General features: G+C 39.8%; 1 protein-coding gene across 1 annotated transcript in view; it reads left to right on the plus strand.

Annotated features, from left to right (window-relative positions):
• trappc14 (trafficking protein particle complex subunit 14) overlaps window positions 1-10667 on the plus strand; it is a 72272-nt gene extending 61605 nt beyond the window's left edge. Inside the window, exon 11 of the mRNA XM_039747232.1 lies at window positions 7707-10667. Within this exon, the coding sequence (XP_039603166.1) occupies window positions 7707-7860 (154 nt within the window). The 3' untranslated portion in view covers window positions 7861-10667. The remainder of the gene's footprint in view (window positions 1-7706) is intronic.
• The last annotated feature ends 14185 nt before the right edge of the window (window positions 10668-24852 follow it).

Here is a 24852-nt window from a genome sequence, read left to right on the forward strand (position 1 = left end):
CATATAGTATCAGTATATAATGTATACACATACTGTATATACAGTACTGTACACTGCTGAACATCACAATTCTTGTAATAAAATCGCAACAGTAACAAATAACATATAAAACATGAACACAATTAAAATAATACATTAATATAAACTACTGTAATAATAATTAAAAAAGAGGTTTTGATGAAGAAAAAGAGGACTTTTGTTGTTAAATCCACACTTACTCTTAATGAAGCTGAAGTTTTTATGCATGTGAAGGCAACTGTAGTATACGGTATTGTACTCTACCAGATAAAGTGCCAGTATGTACAGGTACAAATGTCTTGGATAATGCTTACCATTGTTTGTATAAATTGTAATACAATTTGTTGGTGAAAAATTTGTATTTAATTTTAAACTTCATTCACTAAAAAAAATGAATTATATAATCTGAACTTTGTTTTTTCACATTTTAATTTTTCCTTACATTTGTATGATTTAATTTTTATTTTTTTTTTAACTTTTACTTAGAAAATAACAGACACTAGCATATTATTCGACAGATTCTTCAGGTGACTTTGCATCTGCACTTGTAGCCTCACTAATCACTTTCACATTGTGCAATTCAAACGCTTTTTAAAGTGCCTGAACCATCCTGAGTTGTCAGTAGACTGCACATCACATTCTGGTTCAGGTTTTTCTTTTAAAGTTCCAAATAATCTCAGCCCCTTTGCTGTGATCGGCATTCAATTCCTGGTCTAGTGATCTATCCCGTTCATAAGCAACATTTTTCATATTGGATATGGGTCCCTCTCGCTGCTTTGCTATCTGGTGTGTTTCAAGTGAACAGAACTTTCCACAGCCACAAGAATCTTAAATTTATCCATAAGGATAGTTGAGATTGTGGAATGAGCCATATCTGACTCACGTCTAATGGTATTAACATATTTCCATCTTTGTGTTATTTTATTACTTTAAATTTAGTTTCAAGGTCTGTTACTTTCCTTTGTTTCTTGGAAGTACTTGTAGGACTTATGGGCATTTGGGAACCATGATGCACTGAAATAGCTGCAGCTAGCTAGAGAGGATATTACTGTGACTGTGTTTGTTTAAATGCTGGTGACCATATGGCATGCAGATCGCTATGTAGTCATCCTTACCTCCACAGTGTCTGGTTTGGGATACGAGTTGATTCCATCATTATGGCAAGCACTTATTAGTCGGAAAGATGTTAAACAGCGCATGTCTGTATATGTGCAGTATATGCTCACCTCTATATAATAATCATCATTTCCCAAATACTAGTTCATTTTAAGTTTTTGAAAATTTCAGAACATTTCCAGAGACACTTTTCTAGCAGTCTAGCAGTTTTCTAGCAGATTGTCATCTTAAATGTAAGGCAAGAAGCTAAATATTTCAAAGATTTTATTTAAAACCTGTCATTTTGGGTATGGTGCTTTGCCAAGGATTTCTTTGCTTTTAGGCAATTGACATCATTCTAATGTTACATAGGAAGTTGGCTGTAAAGCAACATTTTATCTCACTTGAAAACAAAAAAGAGTGCTCTTTCTCATCAGACGAAACATAGTCTATTTCACTGATAATGATAGAAGCTTCTACCACCAAAACTACTATACAAATAGACTGTTCATACAAATCATTTGTGAAGAAGCAATCTCAATCTTAAAAGCCTTGCAATGTTATATGAATTTCAGGATTACCATGACACTACTTGGAAACATTTGAAAATTTGGAATTAATTTTCAGTATTCCAGCTGCAATGCACATTGGTATGTTGCTTCATTTTTCAAAAGATGTTTCCTTAATGCTTTGCCTAGAGTTGATCTATACTAACAAAAGGCAAAGCCCTCACTCACTCACTCACTCACTCATCACTAATTCTCCAACTTCCCGTGTAGGTAGAAGGCTGTAATTTGGCAGGCTCGTTCCTTACAGCTTACTTACAAAAGTTAAGCAGGTTTCATTTCGAAATTCTACGCTTAATGATCATAACGGTTGACAATGTCCGCCATATTGAACTTTCTTATTTAATGGCCCCATCTTCACGAAATTTGGTAGGTGGCTTCCTTGCGCTAACCAAAACCGATGTACATACTTATTTCAGTGGTATGATGCCACTGTCGGCCACCATATTGAAGTTTCCAATGTCACTAATTCTCCAACTTCCCGTGTAGGTAGAAGGCTGAAATTTGGCAGGCTCATTCCTTACAGATTACTTACAAAAGTTAAGCAGGTTTCATTTCGAAATTCTACGCGTAACGGTCGACAACGTTTGCCATGCTGAACTTTCTTATTTATGGCCCAATCTTCAGGAAATTTGGTAGGCGGATTCCCTGCGCTAACCGAAACCAATGTACATACTTATTTCGGTGGTATGATGCCACTGTCGGCCGCCATATTGAACTTTTCAACGGTCTTTGTTACTTATGGGCCCATCTTCAAGAAATTTGGTACGCGGGTTCCCAACGCTAACTGAATCCTACTTGCATACATATATACGTCGATAGCCTGCAGCTCGGTCACCGTGTGAGGCGGCGTTGGGTCCCCCATCCCAACTCCTCCCACGTTGTTGGCTGCCTGCCTATATAAGGCCGTCCGTCGCTCCAGTCTCTACATTCTCTTCCTTGCTTCGCCACGGGATTCACGTCTCCCTGCTAACTACAGCCTTTTTATTTAATCCATGGCTTCTCCGCTGTTTTATTGTTCATTTATTACGATTATAGTTATTGTTTAAGTATTTTAGACTTACTTTACATTGTTCAGGTACCCATTTCCTTTATCATTCCAACCGTACCCCCATTAACATGTCTATCGAGGTGATCACCATCGATCAAAGAACTGTCAACTTACCAAGTGGTTTCCATGCCCGGAGATGGCACCTACCTTTTCCATTCTCTTTGTTACATATTGCACGGCCATATCAGGCTCACTCTTGATATCCGGAGGAGCATTGTGTTTTATGTATTGAATGAGTGGGACAGGTTCAAGGTGTGGACTGATGATGGTACAGGAGATAATTATGCTACACAGGAGCACTATAAGAGTGAAATGCTTAAGCCCTTCACCTATGCATCTGCCTGTGAGTTGATGGCTGCCGCTAAATTGTTCGGTTGTCGCTTTCAAGTGTACCGAAATGGCCACATATTTTACACCTTTCGACAACCACCAATGAGTTTATGAATGTTTAAATTCTCAAAAGCTGGATGTGAATTTATCAATGAAACCGGTTGTATACTTACAACGCTTGACAGATGCCGAATGTCTCTTCAACACAAGTCCTACAAATACTAACGTAATTGAAACAAACCATGAAACTCAAACCGATTATGACAGCAGCAATCCAAGCTGTGAGATTTGAAACAAGATTACTGTTCACATGGCCAACTGTACGTTGCATGCTCAAGAGTAAGCTCAGCGCACAGCTTGGTCATATTCTCACAATGTGGTATACAAAGAGATCCTTAACAAATAATTATTGGTATATTTTCTCTCAGTTTAAAAAGGTTTAATTTTCTTCTTAATAAAAATTTCAAGGCAGTACTTGGCCGCTGCAAACCGCGGGTATTTTGCTATTTTTTGATAAAATGCCATTATCTTATAGTTTCACTGTGTATCTCTCTCCATTTCTGATAGAATTATTGTAATCGCCATATTCCAGAGTTCCAAGGTTATTATAGTTTTGCCTTTTTATATTAGTTTTTATTTCTAGATTTTTTCTGACCTTACTTGGAAATTCAGTTTAATTTTAGTTTTCCTTCATCGTGTATTTTTAGTTTTAGTTTAGTTTTTATTTTACAAAGACATTTCTATTTTATATATATATTAGTTTCAGTTTTAGTAATTATAGTATGGTTTAAGAGCTACTATGGAGTTTAGTATTTGTATCACAATGAGACAGAACTGTACACTTAACGGGTTTGGATATGATGAGTTTAAAATTAGTGGGAGCTTACTACACTACACAACCCACTTTACTATTTGGTTTTGTTTTTATCTTATAAAAACAAGCATAATCATAACCAGGTACTGAATATAAACAGTTTTACACAATTATATATATTTAAAATATTTCTATGTCATTTGTGCTGAACAAATCTGTGCTGGCTGTTGGCACTTTTTTCTTTTCCATTTATTGCCAAGAATGGGCCAATTTGTAATGAAATTTAGGTGAATTTTAAAGTGTGAGGGTTTTTTACTCTAAATCTCTACAGCACACAACATATCCTGCTCCAACGACAATGTGCTTATAATGAACGCCTTCAATATTGCATTCAAAAATCTCCCATACTGGGCTTTGTTATTTTGTACCAGCCATATTGATCTCTGGTTCCATCTCCGGCACAAACCATTTACAGACAGAATTTTGCACCTGCAGGCCTGAAAAGATATAAAAAAATAAAAAGAGATTCTAGTGTGTTCTGACAAGTGTGACCATGAAAATCACGGGGGCTAAAGAAAAACAGGGCTCTTAGGCTTGAATCTTCACTGTTCTGCCTTCTTGCTGTCACCATACCATGCATCCTTACTCCTGGCCCACTTGCATCAGCACACAGTTGCCCCTATCCGTTGTGCAAAAGAACTGCCACAACTGCTGACCATGCAGGAAACCTCCAAAAAAACACATTTGCTGGTACAGTAAGCAAGTCTAACAATTCGTAGTTAATGAATTGCAACTGTAACACTGATTGGACAATGTGACATTATTTGATGTGAGAAAGTCTCTATTGTAATGGAATTCATTATTCACCTGCCATTCAAGTTATTACTTTCTCAGACACTACCACAATACCACAACTTTGCAATTTATGAAGTAAGTATGTCCTCCCTACAAGGAAAAATATAAGTGAACCTAAATACTTGAATGTGGATGGAGCCTTGCTTATAAGAATTCTAACATTAGTTGTTTTCATCACCCCAGTTAACAAATAATAATTGTTCTCAGTGCATTTTGGTATTTATATACCATAATAATAAAAAAAAAATACAACTTTAAAATGCAAAAAAATAAATAAAAATAATCGCAGTGAAGTATCCCAGTGAAAAATATTGTGATACTACACTATGTTAGTTTTATGGCATATCTGATTCACTGTAATTTTGGTCAGGTTTTCATGTGCATAAATGTGTTCAATAAATGCATTAAAATGTATTATTTTTTTGTGTTTTATTTAATTAGATTTACTTTATCAGTAGAATTTAACTAAAGAACACATCCCATTGTGATTCAAATTATTTCAAAAATCCTAACAGCTGTAATGGTTTCTTTGTTTCTCACTGTCTAATCGTGATATGAAGCTCCCAGTGAGGTTCACAGCTGAATAAACAATTTATTTTTTTAATCTTATTACTAGAGGGCTCTGCCCCCTGCTTGCTTCGCTCGCAAACCCCTTAGGCAGGCTAGGCTCCCCACTATCTCATGTTGGGGCACCCCTCTGTTACAGTAAACAATTGTATTTAAAGAGTAGGTATATAGAAGTATGTGGGACACAGGAGGAAGATGGTTTGTTCCTTAGTTATTCTAGATAGAAAATCAGTTACTTGAGTATTTCAAATACCATGGCTATTTTGAATACGAATGAATAATAAAATGTAGTAAAGCTAAAAATGTAAATGTAAAATAGTAAAATGTAATAAAAAGCAAAAAATTTAATTCAATTAACACCTCATTAAAAAAACAATATTATGAATTACTTTATCCTCTAACTTACATTCTGTAAATGTTTTTTTGAATTTTTGGTTTGCATATTGTTTGGGATATTTTTCTCTTGTGTATTCTTTCTGTTGTTGATTTTTATTATATTCAGCTTTTTGTTTGTTTTTTTATTCGACATTCATTATCAGCTTTTGGCGCTGTTTTCTATTGCCATCTATAGTTCAACGTTCTTGAATCGATAATTTACTTTTCTGCCTTGCCATTATAATCGACTGAGTTGAAGGGTGAGTTAGCAGCACTGAGAGTGTCACGGGGTGGTATGGAGAGAGGATGTGCTCTGTAGGAGTAACGATTGGGTGAGCGGTGTGGAGGAGAGTCGTCACGGCTAAATAACGTGGACAGGACAGAAAACTTTTTAGTAGAACTGAGAGATGTTTATTCACTCCTCTTTTTCTGCCCTATTATAAGGCTTAATGCTGTGGCCTGAAACTGATTAATGGGATTCTTGTCAGCAGTTATTGTCTTGTACTTCGTGGATGGGTGTGGTGAATAGGCAGGGTAAGGCAGGATGCTCTGTATGTGCAGCACAGATTATATCAGAGAAGCATTGTTAACAGCAGTGTTTCTCAACCTGTGGGTAATGACCCAAATGTAGGTCACTGGATGATAATCATAGGTCATCAGCTTAAGTGTATTAAAAAAAAAAGCCATCACTTTAATGTTTAGGGGGCTGCAGATTGCAGTTCTGCACATAGTCAGAGGGAAATTTTGCTCCTGCATACTGGAAAATCAAAATAACTGACACAAGTACAGTTTCATGCAGACTATAACATTACAGTATATGACGCACCCTTCATTAAGAAATGCAAACACAGAGAAGTACTTCAAGTGCCACGTAGCATTTCCAGTTCCATATCAGCCTCACAAGATAGCATCCCAAACACCTGAACCAAACAAGAATGTTAAAAGAACATACAAGCCAGATTTTCCAAGATTGTAGATTTATGTTTATCGTGAAGTGTTGTGAGCAATGGCCATTGTGCATTATCTGCAGTGTAGTACTACAAAACGTAATCATGAAGTCTTACAGACTATAAAGACATTTGGGAATCTTAAGGCATTGCAAAAAACAATCTAGCATGATTGTACAACAAGTCAGCAGGAACTTTGGCTATCGTTTTATTTCACATTGAAGTGCCAAAATACTGTATTTATAGGCAGTGTGGTGTAGTGGTTAAAGGCTTTGGACTTCAAACCCTGATGATGTGGGTTCAACACTGTGTGGCCATGAGTAAGGCACTTGACCCATCTGTGCTCCAATTGGAAAACCAAAAAGAAATGTAACCTTATCATAAATGCTGTATGTCACCTTGGATAAAGGCATCAGCCAAATAAGTTAATATAAATGTAATAAAACTCAAACTACTTCAAAACTTGCCTTGTGCAATAGGTAAGCACGCTGAAATTCTCAACAAGTCAGCCACCAGCAGACTAAAACATATTTCGCTCTGTGCTGTCTTTGCTTACTGCTGATTTTGACAAACTTGTAAAAATCAGACGAGCCAATGTTATGTATTAAATTTGATTCGTCATTACACATTGGTGTGTTGAGTTGTGATTCATGAGTACCATGTTTATTTTCTCTATCATTTACACTGTAGTTAAATGCAACGTTTGCATTTAATATTTTTGTTAATGTTTGCCATTCAGTGGTAAATGTTGTCTAGTTTACCTTAAAATTACTGCTAATAAAGTGCCATCATTCAACAGAAATGGATAAAACTCTGTCCCAAGGCCAAAAAGATTGGGAACTACTGGTGTAGAGCACTCATGACACATTTCTTATAAAGATGCTGCCTGTTCATTTGAAGCACTTATTTACTTTGTAAGATTCATTCTTCAAAATTACAAACTATAATAAGAAACAATCTGCCTTGGCCACCGTACACAAAAGTAAGCACAAAACCGACATTGTTTGGTGGGTTTGAATGACCACATATTGTTGTAAACGCACATTACAGAGCAGTTTTCTCTCAAATTGTCTTTGTTCTTTCCTTAGGACTGGCAGTGTAATGGAACGCAGAGCAATCACCCCTCCAGTGTCGTCACCCATTGGCCGACCGCTGTACCATCCTCCTGAAAAGGCCGTCCTTTCCCTGGATAAAATTGCCAAGCGAGAGTGCAAGGTTCTGGTAGTGGATCCTGTGAAATAATTACTGTAAGAGAGCCGAACAAGCCTGGGGTCAAGTCAAGAAGCTAATGAACTGCTGCTTTTGCCAGGGGCACCAGCTTGGTGAGAGAGGGTGAAATGGACTTGGAAGGCAAAAAGCAGTAATTTCTTTTTAAACAATGTTTTAACCTGTTCTGGCGGCCATATGCTGAATACCCAATACTTTCCATTTGAATTTAGAGTAATGCTGCAGAGCAAAGTAGTCATGATCACCAGAGGCTTTCTTGTGCATTATAGGACAGTCTAAGCCTCTCACAAAGTTGTATTCACGTCAAGTGTTTGCGCTCACTCACTGCATCCTAGGCTTTTGCAGTATGGCGTTGAGGAGGACGAGGATGGAGGCAGTGTCGGCCGTTTCAGCAGAGCTTGTAGCCCATTCACAGTGCTTTAGTATCTGAGGCTCCATTTCTACTGTTACCTTAAACTAGAAGCAGGCCTTCTTGTCCCTATCCAAGCCTCAAATGGTGGTCAAACTTTAAGCATTTCAGTACATGTTAAGCTGTGCTTCCTTGTTACTTCCAACACCTAAAAGAAAGCTGACAGACCAGCCACATTGGCACTGGACAGATGTATTGGTACTGTATTGTCCTGCAGCCTGGACTGGGCCTCTACAAGTATTAAAACGGCATCAGGGTTGTGAGAGATCTGGAACCAAGTAGCCACAAACAAGACTGGACTTCTGGAAATCTGTAGGTGGACACAGAGTAGCAGGGCACAGATTGTCTGTTGTCCTCTCCTCTCCTCGCAAATAAGTTGTGATGCTTTGGTGTCCAGTTTTTGCTGTCTTTGTTTTGTGTTTTTTTAACATGTTTCTTTAGTTTTATCTTGCAGTTGTCTGGTACAAACTGTAAGAATTATGCACCTTGGTGACAGGCTGCCTAGTCGCTAAAGGATTTTACTGTTTTCATGGTTACTGAACTTGAATAACATGTTCCATGTTTACATTTCAGCTGTAGATTTCTTGTAAACGTGGACAAATTGAGGGCTTCTGCAAGCCCTCAGGAACATACATTCTGAGACCCATGAGCACTCCCAACACAGCCCGTTTTTTCTTGAGTTATGTTGTTTTCTGCTCAGGTTCCTACACCAGAGTTAATTGAGGTCTGGGGTCCATTTGTTTATACACGTACGGGATCCAAAAACTGGAAATGTATTTAAAGATTAAAGTAGGAAGGATTTTTGTACTGTTCAATGCATCGTTAAGTCAAATCAGTTTTCTGTGACTACTGCTGACCCACATCCTTCACTGCTATGTACACAATTCTGAAGCCCATATGTGAACTCTTTATTACCTCTTAACTCAAGATCTTTATTCTGAGGTCCAATGTCTGATTGACTCCATCTTATTTCTGAAGACATCCTCTACACCTGAAGCCCATCTTGTGACTCTGTTCCATTTTTGCCCTAAAGCCAGTGTGATTGCACTGATTGTCCATTTATAAAGCCACGTTTATAATGTTTTCTGTCACACACACACACACACACACACACGCACACACATCCAGTTCTCTTTTTCTGCATGCCCACTGACTGTGCCTGACCTCTCACTCCCCCTTCTCTCAATTCACTGCATCCACATTGTTCTGCCTTCAGAACATCTCTGTCCCATTTCTCAAGGCTGATGTGTAAATCTCTGCTCTCTTTATATAGTTCAGGCCCAGTATGACTGCACTCATTAATCTGAAGCCGACAGACAAGCTATACTCTGTCCCATTTCTGAGACCCCATCTCTAAACCGTTGCCTCCCCTACTCTTGATGCTCAGTATCTGACTCCACTGTATTCTTACTTTAAGTGCCCAGAGAGTGTGAACTTTGTATTCTAAAACCCACTTTTAAGGTCCTATCATCTTATTGCATCTCTTCTCTTTTAAGAGGACCACGTCATAAGACTGGCCTGGTTGCAAGAATTATGACCCCCCGGTGTGATTTCGCTCTGTTCTTTATTTTGGGACTAACTTCACACACACACACACACACAGACACACACACACACACACACACACAATCACAGTCTCCCACCCCAACATCCCCTAAGTTCTGGACCTCCATTAGTGGGGTTCATTATCAGTCTTCAGCAGAGATTTCAATACTGTGCATTGCTGCGGTGTAAGTCTCTATGTACCCTTCTTCCAAGTCCATGTTTGGCCACATTACTAGGTGCCATCCTATGCTCGGTCCTCTGCTCAATCCGCCATTGTAGTTTGCACTCCAGATTCTCTAAGAGTCGAGCATGTTCTTGTAATATAAAAGGCGCTAGTCTAACTGACCTCTGCCTGAAATACGGGGGTCCTCACTGTAACTTTCTTTACACAATGCTGTCAGATGTCACCAACCTGCATTTCTTTTACATTATTAAGTCTGTCGTGTTTTTCAGTTCATGTCTGATTTTATTTTGCTCTACTGTAAAATTTGGTGAACCAGGCAGCTGTTTAGGGCCAATTTACTTACTTACATTTTTACATAGGAAAAATGCTGCCATTTATAAAAAAAGTTTTTAATTTTGTGAGTTTATTTTTAATTTTTGGAATGAATTTTATTTTTTTGTCTTTAAGCACTTTATTTGAGTTTTAATTTATTTAATACTGTGATATTTTAAAAGTTGTTTTAAAGTCTTAACTGCTGTGTAGCTTTTGTCAGATGCACTGGATGCCCTCACAGTAACTGGATATGCATGAATCATGGGAAATTCAGCATTTCTCCTGCTAATTGGTTTACTCGAGGATTGGTTTAATAAACCTGATGAGGAAAGAGAAGCGGTAACGTAACCTTTTCTGATCATTTTTGGTGTTTTTTCTTTTATTTTCTTTCTTCTATCCATTGTACTGATTCCAGTGGTGGTCTGACTGTTTTTTGAAGGAAGTTTATCCTTCACACCTAAATCATTGATGAACTCAGAGTGTCATGCAGGCTAGAACTTTGATTAAACAAATGACAACTTAAACACTTTGGCTTACAAAAAAATTGTAAATTGTACTATTTAATTCTGCCCCCTAGTGACTTGTCTAATGAACTGAATGTGAATCCACAATGATGGATGCCTTGAAGAATGAAATCCATCCATTATCCAATATGCTATATCCTAACTACAGGGTTACGGGGATCTGCTGGAGCCAGTCCCAACCAACACAGGACGCAAGGCAGGAAACAAACCCCAGGCAGGGCACACACACACTAGGGACAATTTAGAATCACCAGTGCACCTAACCTGCATGTCTTTGGACTGTGGGAGGAAACCCACGCAGACACAGGGAGAACATGCAAAGTCCACGCAGGGAGGACCCGGGACGCAAACCCAGGTCTCCTAACTCCTAACTTTGTGCCGCCAAGAATGAAATCGCCAGTTACAAATAAGGTAAGTCCTTGGGAGACGCTCAAAGCGCAGAGTAGGTGAGCAGCCTAGAGGGTTGATTTTTTGAGCCCATTGTTAGACATCCACCTGCTACTCAAACTTGATTGATCTTAAAACTAAATTATTTGTGTCCTTTGACCTGATGTGTGAAAGTGTGCGCCTTTCAGGAGTGAAATCTGCTTTGTCTACAACCGTGAAATGCGTTCAGTGCTGCACTGTCCAGGAGGGGTCCTGTCATGTAATACTACTGGGACAGCCTCGGGCCCCCTCACAGCCTCGTACTGGAATGAGCAGCTTTGAAAAATGAATAACTTTAAATTAGATACAAAGCTTGAGAATGCAGTAATATATTATTTATGTACTGTTCTACTGTAAAGGAACATGAGTTGGTGACATTTGGCCTCACCCCATGTCCTGTGTAACTAGAGCGGTGAGCTGATTTAACACTTTTAATTGGAGGCAGATTCCTGTTTCAGTGGATGCCTCATCTTGGCAGAAGAGCCTCTGATTTGGTATTCAATGTTCACTCAGTGGCCGCAATTCAATATATAGACCTGGCCAAGAAGGCCTAGTTGTCTATTCTAGGGTTGATGTCTGATCAAGATGCATCATCCAAAAACCCTTGACCACAGTGAATCGGTACAAAGTGGTTCCAGCAGCTGCCCCCACAAACTGCAGTCAATACAGTGTACATTTCAATGGGACGATAAGCAAGAAATGTTCAGTGAGTGGAAGTTCTCTGGAAGAGCGCATCTTTTTATGAGACTTTAGAGGGGAATGGCTAAAGTTGTTCAAGCAAACAGAAAAGGCCTGTTAGAAATTGGAAAAGTCTTGCCAGGTCTTGTTTTCTGCTGTGAAATGCAAATGGTGGGTCACCATTTGGTGTAAGTAGAATGAATCCATGACTCAAGTACAGGCTGGAGATGGTAGTATACTGGTGTGGGGCATGTTGTGTTGGTATCTATTAAGCCTCTTCATACCAACTGGGTATCTTTTTGAGTGCCACAGCGTACCTAAGCTTTGTTCATGTTTTTTTTTTTTTTTCTGTATGGCCACGGCCTACTGTTTTCAAGTGGATACTTCTACATAGATGGATAACACACCTTGTTACAAACTCCACATTATCTCAAGATGGTTCCGTGAATATGATGAAGATTTCAGTGCACACCCAATGCCCTTCATGGTTCTGAAATCTCAGCATAATAGAGTGCCCTCAAGATGCACTTCTCAGTATGAATGGTTGGCTGAAAAATCTGCTGCAACTACATGTTTAGCATGGACCAAAATCCAAGGGATGTGTCCAGCCCCTTGCTGTATCCATGCCTCAAAAGAATTCAGACTGTTCGGGGGTGAAAGGGGGTCCTTCTACCTGGTCCTGGACAGGTGGACCTAAAAAAAAATGGCCACAGAGTGAACAAACCGTAGTGAAGAGGTTCATGGATTTTATTTGTTTTTTATGTTTCATCACAAGTTCTCATGTGACATGATTTCCCCCTTTAAGTTAAAAAAATAAGTACATACAGATGTAAATACATGGCAGGTTACTGTGAAGCTGCTCATGTAGATGCTTTTGGGTGCAGTTGAGAGGGAAGTTCAGAAAAAGTTACAGGTGATAAAGCATTAATGTTCTGAGGAGGTTTGATCCTGTGGATCACCTCAACGTAGGGAGCACTATCCAGTATTTATAGCTTAAGAGGATGTGAACATAAAAAAATCCTGTTTGGAATCTGTAAATAAAAGAGTAAATGTAGAAATGTCCATCTGATTCTAAAACCGGTGTACAGGAGCACCAGCAGCTCTCAAGATGGGATGACTTCAACTAATAGGGCCATGACTCTAGATCGAAGGTTGTCTTTTATTCTCATTCCAGTCATGCCTTTCATATAACAAATTTTGTGCTTTTTAAGGTTTGTTTGTTTTAGTAGGCATAGCTTTTAAATCATTGAAGACTTGCCAACCACTGCTGTTAAAGTAACTGTTATTTATAAAAACAAGAAGTAATAAATGGGTCTAACTGTGAGAGCACCAGTGAATGAACACCATAAAACCTGCACCATGTGAGTGCAGAGCCACTCAACGGCCCACAACTGCAGGAGACTAACGAACAGGCCAAGGAACAGCCATGCTGCCCCCCACAGAGCCCACCTGTCCTCGTCACTTGATTTCTCCACAATAAAATCGAGTTGAGTTTTGAACGTGCCCAAGCTCCAACTGTCTACCACACAACTCGCTCATTTAGTCCATGTGTCTGTGGTTCTTTACGTAAAGGAAACACATTATAACGTTAGTGCAAAATCTGCCCTTAACAAGTTTCCATTTGTGTCCTTATTGAAGAACTTAAAGTAATAAGTGAGTCCACTCTACTAATTCTCATAATTTGAAACACTTCCTCTTAATTTCTTTTTGCCTAAATTGTAAATGGCCAGCTCCTTCATTTGTACCTCTTAGTCCCAGAAACAGCCTACTCGCTCTCCTCTGGACTTTTTCCAGGACTGCTGTGTCTTTTTAGTAATATGGAGACCAGAACTGCAGCCAGTACTCCAGGTGATGCGTCACTAGTATGTTATGGACTTTTAACTTCATCATGGTCTGCGTTGGCTTGTACTCCACATAATGTCATATATGACCTAACGTCCTATTGATGGCTTCTGGCCACCATCTGGATGTAGATAGTGATTCGTGTCCACTATGACTCCCAGATCCTTCTCATAAGAGGTAACTTTCATGTTTCAGACCTCTCACTGTGTATTCAAATCAAACCTTTTACTTCCTACTTTACTTGCATTTAGATTCATTTGCCCAGGTCTGAATTCTGCTCAGGTCCATTTGTAATGAATCGGCCAACTCTGTCGTCTGCAAACTTCACAGCTGTTGATCAACCTGCAGTTGAAGTCAGCAGTTTCCGTACACTTTGGGTGAATTTTTTAAAACTCACTTTATAGTCCCTCCACAGATTTTATACTAACAAACTACAAATTTAGCGTATCGTTTTCCAACAGTGTTCACAGAAATTATTTCACTTTTTATTGACTATATTCCAGTGGGTCACAAGTTTATGTACAATTTGTTAGCTGTACTTTTAAATAGCTTGGAAAATTCCAGAAAATGACGTCTAGGATTTAGCCAATTAGCCTAAATGGAGTCAACATGTGGATGAATGTTAAGGCCTACACGTGACATAATGGGAAAATGAAAAGAAATCGGCCAAGACCTCAGGAAAGTAATTGTGGAATTTCACAAATCTGGTTCAAACTTGGGAACAATTTCCAAATGCCTGAAGGCTCCATGTTCATCTGCCCAAACAATAATATACAAATATAACCCCCATGGGACCACATAGCCGTCGTGCCATTTAGGAAGGAGACGCGTTCTGTCTCCTAGAGAAGAACGTAGTCTGGCACGAAAGTGCAAATCAATCCCAGAACAACAGCAAAGGATCTTGTGAAGATGCTGGAGGAAACTGGTAGACAAGTATTCATATCCACAGGATGTCCTACATCGACATAAACTGAAAGACAGCTCAGCAAGGAAGACGCCACTGCTTCAAAGTCGCCATAAAAAACCCAGACAGCAGTTTGCAATGGCACATGGAGACAAAGATCTTACCTTCTGGAGAAATGTCCTCTGGTCTGATGAGTCCAAGATCAAACTGTTCAGCCATAATGACCATCATTGTGTTTGGAGGATAAAGGATGAGGCATGCAAGCCAAAGCACACCACCCCAGCCATCAAGCGTCAGTTACTGCAGCAGGGACTGGTGCACTTCACAAAATGGATGGCAGCATGAGGAAGGAAAATGATATACTGCAGCAGCATCTAAGAGCTCAGCAAGGAAGGTTGAAGCTCAGTCGCAAATGGGCAATGACTGAGAGTTTACCTCCAATGTTAGGGACAGCAAAGTCAAGGTATTGGAGTGGCCATCACAAAGCCCTGACCTCAATCTGACTGAAAATTTGTGAGCAGAACTGAAATAGTGTCTGTGAGCAAGAAAGCCTACAAACCTGCCCCAGTTACACCAGTTCTGTCTGGAGGTGGGGGCCAAAATTCCAGCAACTTATTGTAAGAAGTGAAATCTCTGTGCATGTGACAGCTGTCCAGATTTATTGTTTAAGCTTACATTTGTTGTATTATATCAACCTGCTCCTGGTACATTCTTTCTTGTCGCTGTTGCTCACTTGAGCTTTATCTGATTTTCTGATATGCCTGAACAGGTTTCTGACATTTATTTATTATTTACATTATTTATTACATTTAACACTTTTATACTTCTAAGATGGATGCTATATTTTAATATGGAAAGCATATCAAAACACTTTATCCTAAATGAGTATGTGACCCCTAAGTCTAATTTTTCTTCCACACGACCCAAAACAATTACAAAAATAATTTGAAGGCAACGCTGCCAAATAATATCAAAGTGAATGTAAACTAGTGACACACTGGAATTGTGATCTAGTCAATAAAAAGTGAAATACTCTGAGGTCTGCGAACATTGGTGGAAAAAATTACTTTTGCCCTGCAGAAAGCAGACTTCTTAAAACGATATGTCAAAAGTTAACTTTGTTAGTATAAAATCTGTCGAGGGCTTATAAAGTGAGCTTTAAAGAATTCACCCAAAGTGTATGTAAAATTCAGATGTGGAAAGTAAACTGAGTTCTTTTGGGGTTGGGGGGATGATATTGGGAGACCCCAATACAAGCAGCAGGCAGATATGCAAACTCAACACACACGCCGATTACACTGGAATTTGATCCAAACTTCCAGGGCAAGGAGGCTGCACTGCTAGCCACTTTGCTACTGTGCTGTTTATAACTCTGCCAAATCATTCCCAGAATCCCGAATTTACACTCTAAAACTGCCAGGTTAGTTACCTCATTTAAGAGCCTTTGGATTCGTTGCCCGGTATCAGACAGATCGATGTGAAAGGCGCTATATTAAGATTGCTATGAAAAGTGGCATATGATTAACAGATATGTACTGCAGATAGATCAGTAGATTCACTTGATTTAAAGACTAAGCCAACTTGCAGTAGTGCTACAGATTAACGGACTCCATTTCCCAGCTGCCCCAAGGGTACAGTCCTGATTGGATGTCTGCAACGGGCACAAAAGCTGCTGAGGACATGAAGGGCCAACGGGAACTTTAAAAAGGAGCCAGCTAAGCAGCAGACACCCCTGTTGTTTTGTGTTCATATTCACCCGTCTTGTCTCGTCTCTGTGGAATATCGTTTCTATCCTGGATTGTTGAACCTGTAAGGATGTATGGCTGTTTCATGCCTGTCTGCTCTGTCAGTATTGTTGGATGGTCATCGTACAGAACTTTTCACTCCTCACCACATCAATACTACAGGTATGACTGTTTAATACTTTATTTACAGAAAGCTGTTCCATGGATCATCATCTTTTCCACCATTCCACTTCATCCGCTGTTGCATTTGGACTGTTTATGGACTGGATAATTAGTGTTTTTTGTTATATGTTTATTGTTGTGTTAGTAATTGATATTGTTGTGGGGAAAAGGGAGGGTCAGGGTTATTCGTTGTTTGTGTTTCATTCAATATATCGCATAGTTATTTATTTCAGTTGCTGTAGTGGGTCGGGCCAAGGCTGGGTGCGTTCCTGGGATCTCCACCAAAAAAAAAATCACTGTCCCTACAACGGTGTGAATCTGTGCAGCACCAGACTGCTACAAACTGATATGATAGTTGGAGCATTTTATATTTTCAAGTTACTTCATCAAAAGTCAGTTATGATAAGTCATATTCAGAAATAACTGTGACAATAAAATAATTACATGTGCTAGTAGATCACATCAAATGGCTGTATTTAACAGCACTGGTGGGGGGCCATGTGTTTCTTATGGACAGACAGACAGGACTACCTCAATAGGTGCTTCACATAATTTATGCAAACACATGGCCCAAAGGCCACCACACCTTTGTCCTTTATGACTGTCCCTTCATTTCTCAGAGTAGCTTACCTCCCTGCATCAAAAGGCATACGCGGCACCTGGTCCTTCCAGTTCTACGTAAGCCACAGGCAGCTGCTGTGTGGAACAGTTTCACTATATGTTGGAATAAGAGTCACCAAGCAAAACAGCAGCATGCTACAGGCCGCCATCAGCAACAGTCAGACAGGGACACAGCAGGTCCAAAGTTGGGCACCTTCCCTTGAATGGTTAGTTCTAACAGCTGCAAAACTCTCCTGTGAAAAAGTATTTTCCCCCTTCCTGATAGCCTCTGTGTTTTCATAACTTCACAATGAATGAAATATTAGAGAAAGGGAACCTGGGTGAACCCACAATACAAGGTTTTAGTCAAGAAACAACTTTATCCAATACCCATAACGGGAAGTAATTGCTCCCATATAGTCAATAATTGGTTGCAGTAAATTTAGCAGTAATAATCACTCTTTATAATCTGATTATCAGTCTTTCAGATTGCAGTCAAGGAATTTTAACCCACTCCTCTTTGCAGATCTGCTTTAATTCAAACACACTGCTAGGTTTGTGAGGGTCAACTGGTCATTTCAGATTCTTCCCCAGCATCTCTATTGGGTCCAATTGAGGGCTTTAACTAGGCCACAGCAAAGCTTTCATTTTGTTTCTGTTGAGCCATTCAGTTGTACACCTGCTTTTCTTTTTTGGGTTTTTGTCCTGCTGCATAACCTAATTGCACAGAAGCTTCAGGACATGAACAGATAACCAGACGCCCTCCTTAAAAATATTCTTACAAAGTGCAGACTTCATGGTTCCTGCAGTATTGAAAGGTCTTCCAGGTCCTGAGGCAGCAAAGCATCGCTAAACTACCTCCATGTTTTATTGTAGGCATGTCTGATCTTCTTACTGTTCTAATGCTGTATTAGCAGTCATAGTGGCTCCTTTGTCATCCAAGGAGCTCGACCTTTGACTCATCTGTCCAGGCACATTATTCAGAAAGGTTTAGGAATCATCCAGGTGTTTCTTTGCCAATGCAAAATGGGTACTAATGTTACCCTTGGACAGCAGAGGTTTCTGCCCTGCTGCTCTCCCATGTTTACTCCGTCTCTTTCGTATCTTGGAGTCATAAACGCTGACCTTAGCTAAAGCTAGAGAGGCCTACAGTTCTTTGGATGTTCATCTGGGACTCTTTGTGACTTCTTGAATGATGTTTCACTTTCACCCTTTGGGCTAATTTTTGCAGGCTGGTCTTACGTGTGAAGATCCAGCACTGCTCAAAATGTTCTCCAGATTGTGGTGTGGTGGAGTCCCAGACTCTTCGGAAATGACTTTGTAAATCTTTCCTGATCGTTAAGTTTCAGCAATCATTTCCTCATCTCTTCTGGAATTTCCTTTCATTGAGGCATAGTCTACTTTAGCAAGCTTGTGGTGATGACTTCAGAGTCACATATGATGAAATTTACATTTGACAGGCATGGCCTGGGCTAAGGCTGCGGACTCTTAATTATTTAATTAACTTTGGTCAGCTGTTTGAGGAACAGGGTTTGGGGGGCAATTACCTTTTCACATGGGCAACACTTAATTGAATACAAAACGGTTACATGTTTACACTAGCTCCCTTTAGATCATAAAATTACATGGCGTCTAAAGTTCTCGAGCTATTTATTAAGACAGATGTACATAAATATGGGGCACATACTTGTTCACAACACTGTTCTTTTACACGTTTGGTCTTTGAAAGTTCCAGGAGTGACACATTGCTAAGTGAGTACTTTTCCTCATGGCTGTTCACCTTCATTTCTCAGGGCTTCAGATGGCTGTTTTCCTTCTTTGTTAGCTTACATTTTCTAGGTAGTTTCCTGATTAGGTGACCCCTTTGTTTGTTTGGCTTGTACATATCCCCATTGTGGTAGATCTTTCCTGGGCAGGCTTTGTGTATGTTGAAAGGCAAATGCTGCCGCTAAGATGACCTCTGGTCACCTGGCTTCAATGTCATTGCCCTTTAACCAGACATGTTGAGGAGAGCTCACAGACCTTGATGGGCAAGACATATTTAGCCTTAAGTTACTGCTGCACTAGATGAAGAGAAGGAGGATAATGCCCACCAGATGTGATACCTACCCCAAACCCCATGGCACACTTGAGGGGGGTGCATCTTCAAGCTGGTTTGGAAATGTCTTGAGAATTACCCAGGAGAATTAGGAAAGTGATGCAGAACACGGGATATTAATCGGCCTTCTCGTGCTGTTTAAGAGAAGTCCTGCCGAGAGTTTGTACAGCAGACACTGTACCATAATAAAGCAGTGCTACAGCAGAAGACTCCCCTGCAACGGGTCAAACAAGACTATATGCGCTTATTTTATTTTTTGCATCTGGAAGGAAGCCTACATGCAGACTCTACTCCGAAAACAAACAGATCAGCATCTATACATAAAAAAACATTAAAATATTGGTTTTTCAAAAGACCCCGTCAGTAATTGATTCCTGGTATGACTTTCAGCCTTCAACACCAGAACCGTGAGGAGTAAGAAGGAGGATAAATTGGCAAAGATTCACACAAATAAACCTTCACTTTCTCAGTTTGTGGTCTGAACATGGCAAGAGACTGTTTTTCAAACACACTCATTGTAATACAGTCATACAGTTCATTCGTAACTTGAGGATATTAAAAGATGGCTGTACGCAGGTATACTGGCAAAGGACACAAAACCTAAAGGTGGCTTGGGTTTCACTCCCAGTTTTTCCCATAAAAGGGACACAAGCATACCATATCCTCATCTTAATTCTTCTCTAACGTATAACCCAAGTAAACATTTCTCATGTGGGACTGGCTTTTAAGTGCTTTTGAATGACTTCTAGTCTTTTAGCAGGCCGAACAGATAAAACCTTTATCTCATTTATAAGCTCCATAATATCCATTTGCCTTGTTAGAGTGGCATTCATTTTTGTCCCCAAATCATCTGCACTTGCCTGCTGGCTCCTCTGTGCGTGTTTGTGTCACACATTGTCTGAAGCGGCTGGGTGGCCGCATTAAACTGAGGAGCAGCTACAGGAGAGCTAAAGGTGCACCTGTCACTAGGCACGAGACCACACGCTTCACTCACACTACAATTGATTTTGCAATTCAAGGTTCATGTGACAATACTTCCACAGTATGACATTTTCATAAAAAGTACTGCAAGTTTAGTGCTACTTAGTACAAACCGGATTCCAAAAAAGTTGGGACACTATACAAATCGTGAATAAAAACTGAATGCAATGATGTGGAGGTGCCAACTTCTAATATTTTATTCAGAATAGAACATAAATCACGGAACAAAAGTTTAAACTGAGAAAATGTATCATTTTAAGGGAAAAATATGTTGATTCAGAATTTCATGGTGTCAACAAATCCCAAAAAAGTTTGGACAAGGCCATTTTCACCACTGTGTGGCATCTCCCCTTCTTCTTACAACACTCAACAGACGTCTGGGGACCGAGGAGACCAGTTTCTCAAGTTTAGAAATAGGAATGCTCTCCCATTCTTGTCTAATACAGGCCTCTAACTGTTCAATCGTCTTGGGCCTTCTTTGTCGCACCTTCCTCTTTATGATGCGCCAAATGTTCTCTATAGGTGAAAGATCTGGAATGCAGACTGGCCATTCCAGTACCCGGATCCTTCTCCTACGCAGCCATGATGTTGTGATTGATGCAGAATGTGGTCTGGCATTATCTTGTTGAAAAATGCAGGGTCTTCCCTGAAAGAGATGACGTCTGGATGGGAGCATATGTTGTTCTAGAACCTGAATATATTTTTCTGCATTGATGGTGCCTTTCCAGACATGCAAGCTGCCCATGCCACACGCACTCATGCAACCTCATACCATCAGAGATGCAGGCTTCTGAACTGAGCGTTGATAACAACTTGGGTTGTCCTTGTCCTCTTTGGTCCAGATGACATGGCGTCCCAGATTTCCAAAAGAACTTGAATCGTGACTCGTCTGACCACAGAACAGTCTTCCATTTTGCCACACTCCATTTTAAATGATCCCTGGCCCAGTGACAACGCCTGAGCTTGTGGATCTTGCTTAGAAATGGCTTCTTCTTTGCACTGTAGAGTTTCAGCTGGCAACGGCGGATGGCACGGTGGATTGTGTTCACTGACAATGGTTTCTGGAAGTATTCCTGAGCCCATTCTGTGATTTCCTTTACAGTAGCATTCCTGTTTGTGGTGCAGTGTCGTTTAAGGGCCCGGAGATCACGGGCATCCAGTATGGTTTTACGGCCTTGACCCTTACACACAGAGATTGTTCCAGATTCTCTGAATCTTGGATGATGTTATGCACAGTTGATGATGATAGATGCAAAGTCTTTGCAATTTTTCGCTGGGTAACACCTTTCTGATATTGCTCCACTATCTTTCTGCGCAACATTGTGGGAATTGGTGATCCTCTACCCATCTTGGCTTCTGAGAGACACTGCCACTCTGAGAAGCTCTTTTTATACCCAATCATGTTGCCAATTGACCTAATTAGTGTTTATTGGTCTTCCAGCTCTTCGTTATGCTCAAATTTACTTTTTCTAGCCTCTTATTGCTACTTGTCCCAACTTTTTTGGGATTTGTTGACACCGTGAAATTTTGAATCAACATATTTTTCCTTTAAAATGATACATTTACTCGGATTAAACGTTTGATCTGTCATCTACGTTCTATTACAAATAAAATATTGACATTTGCCATCTCCACATCATTGCATTCAGTTTTTATTCACAATTTGTTTAGTGTCCCAACTTTTTTGGAATCCGGTTTGTATTAGGCATTCATAAATCAAACCACTGCAAAATAACCAGATCAGTGCAAGAATACATAAGGTTTAACATCAGGTGCTGCAAGCTTTTTCTTTTTTTTTTTTTTTAATTGAATAATAAATATTAACATAAAACATTTGCACTACAGAAACATAGGACATGTTGCCCTTGTAAGTACTCTGTACATGTGACTGTAACCCACATTAATAAAGGGCTAAATGTCTGTGGTTCTGTGCTATGTCTCTCTCATTCCAACAGATGGCACACTGCTTTTAAAAAATCCCATATCAAATGGTATATAACAGAGATGGGCATTTCATTCGTCATTCCAAATGACGCTGCATCACAAGCATCTGTAGTAATGCATTTTTTTACTACAAAATGTTTTTATGTGCCATCCGTTGCAATGACTGCAAGTGAACTACATGCAATACAAAATACATTTCAAAACACTAAGGTCTACTTTGATTTCAACCCAACCCTATAAACGGATAATATAAAAATCATTGCAGTACAAAATCGTCCAAATTTACATTTTTGCCTTCCTTACCTGTTAGCTGTGGGTCCTGACTGGATCTACGAAGAACTTAATAATTGCTAGTATTTCAATGCTCTGTATGAAGATGAGACCACCGAACTGTAATAACACTCCACCGGCACAGACACAGCTGAGACATGCGTGAGATGTGACCACCAAAGCAAGTGCTTTGAATTTGTCTGCTTTCTCCTTTCACCCTGGTACAGACAGAGCTGCACTTGCGAGAAATCCAAGATCCACGTCTGTGTAACGTCGCCTCGCCACAGTCCGGCTGCGATTTGTGAATCAGTCCTAAGCGTATTGACGTCTCGTTCCCACACCAGTAGTGCCTGAGCAGATCATGCAAACTGGTCCACTACGACGGTAGGTTTGTGTGCTTTGCCATTTCCAAGAGTTCAATTTGAAAACAAACATGTGGACGCAATGGTGCATCAATGAAACAATGCTGGACTTCACATTACCATTCGGAGACTGCGACTCGCTAAATTAAGTTTGTGTTGCGGTCCCAACCCATTCTTTTGTGTGGTAATGTCTATGATGTGTGCCAACAACACCCGTCTTCACCTCATTACATCGATGGTGAATGACGCTTCTGCCAAAGCTCAGTCTGTTTGTCCTGTTATACCTTTAAGTTTCATTGTTCTGCATTTTCTAAATCTCCTCCTTTCAACAAATGGCATTTTCATTTGACTTTTTGTTTCCTGCTAGGCATTTGGCAGTGCCATACAGTACACAATGTAAGGCCACATTTCATGCTGGCAGTATTTGTATTGTGAAATTTTGTCTTCTGCCTGCCGGTCACACATTGCTATTTCTAATAATAGTAATGAAACATCAAAACTACACATCGCTACTACATTTACAAGCTTTGTTCAAGCCATGTGGTTACAAACTGCTGTATGTTAATCTCAGAATCAATAGATCCCCTTACTAGAAAGGCCAAATGTGTGTAGCTGTGTGTCGTCTGTCTGGCTGCTATGGCTCTGTCATTCCAACAATCAGCGCATGGCAAACATTTGTGGTAAAAAAACACCTTGCATTTGTCATTCCAACAGATGGCACATCACAAACATTAACACTGCTTCTATGAATCCCATACCAAACTGCATACAACAGAGACAGCTGCATTCCATTTGTAATTCCAACAGTGCATCACAAACATTTGAAGTAATAAAATTCATTGCATGTGACATTCCAACAGATGGTGCATCACAAACATTAAACTCCGCTTTAAAAAATCCCAAATGGCATATAAGAGATATATACAGTGCATGTGACATTCCAACAGATGGCAAATCACAAGCTTGCATAATATTGCATTTTATTACTACAAATGTTTGTGATGCATCATTTTTTGGAACAACAGATGCAATGCATTTTATTACTACAGGCACAGCAAAATACATTCCAGTAGATGGTGCACTGCAAACGTTAACATGGAGGTCAAGTTCGTTACTTAGGATTACAACCCGTTCTAAGCAGGTAGCACAGCCTGTACAGTATAAAGCAGTAATGCATTTACTCCTAATGACGCGAAGGATTTGTCTTGACTTTTAGATGAGCGCCCTTTGTTGTCCTTTTTCACGATGCTTTTCTCACCTTGTTGTAGACAACCACGCTGCAGTTATAGCCTTTGAAGCTTCATAAATGGTGGAACACTTTTGTAAGCATACAATATTGTACATCTGGCAACAGCTGGTGATCATTCGACCCCACCACCAGCAAGACACATGCATTGCTTTATACACACGTCCCCCATGCTTGTGAACATCTCCGTCCTTTGTCAACACTGGAGACAATGCAGCACCCAAGCCCAGTTCTATGACAGGCCATCATCTACTGCTGAGGTCCAACAACAGAAGCCCTCTATTCTTTCAGCCATTACAGAGAGGCCAGTGAGCCAGTGCCAACACTGGCCTACAAACACACTGCCAGGCCCAGCCTTTTATCTGATAACTGGTATAAGAATTGTGGTCATTTTTTCCCCCCATTGACCAAAGTGATGAATACCTGGATACAGGCCAAAGATACATCTGGTAAATTCGGATTTGAATTGATTTTATTATGTGCTCACTTTGATAAATACCAAAAAAATCCAAATTAAATTCAATGAGATTCAATGGTGCATGTAATAAAATGTGAAAACTCCCACCAAGAGGGAGGACATTTTTTTTATAGGCAGTGCAAGTCAGATCAGCAATCTTTTCAACAAGACTCACCACCCAAACATCTCTGGAAGGTACGCCATAGATGTGCCACACAAAGAGAAGGTGATCAGCACATAGTAGTACATAGGCAAATAAAGTGAAAGCTTTCTAATACATTTTATATATTAAAAAAAAAAAAAAAAAAAACATGAAAC

The sequence above is a fragment of the Polypterus senegalus genome, chromosome 3, assembly GCF_016835505.1.
Source record: "Polypterus senegalus isolate Bchr_013 chromosome 3, ASM1683550v1, whole genome shotgun sequence".
NCBI lineage: Eukaryota > Metazoa > Chordata > Cladistia > Polypteriformes > Polypteridae > Polypterus > Polypterus senegalus.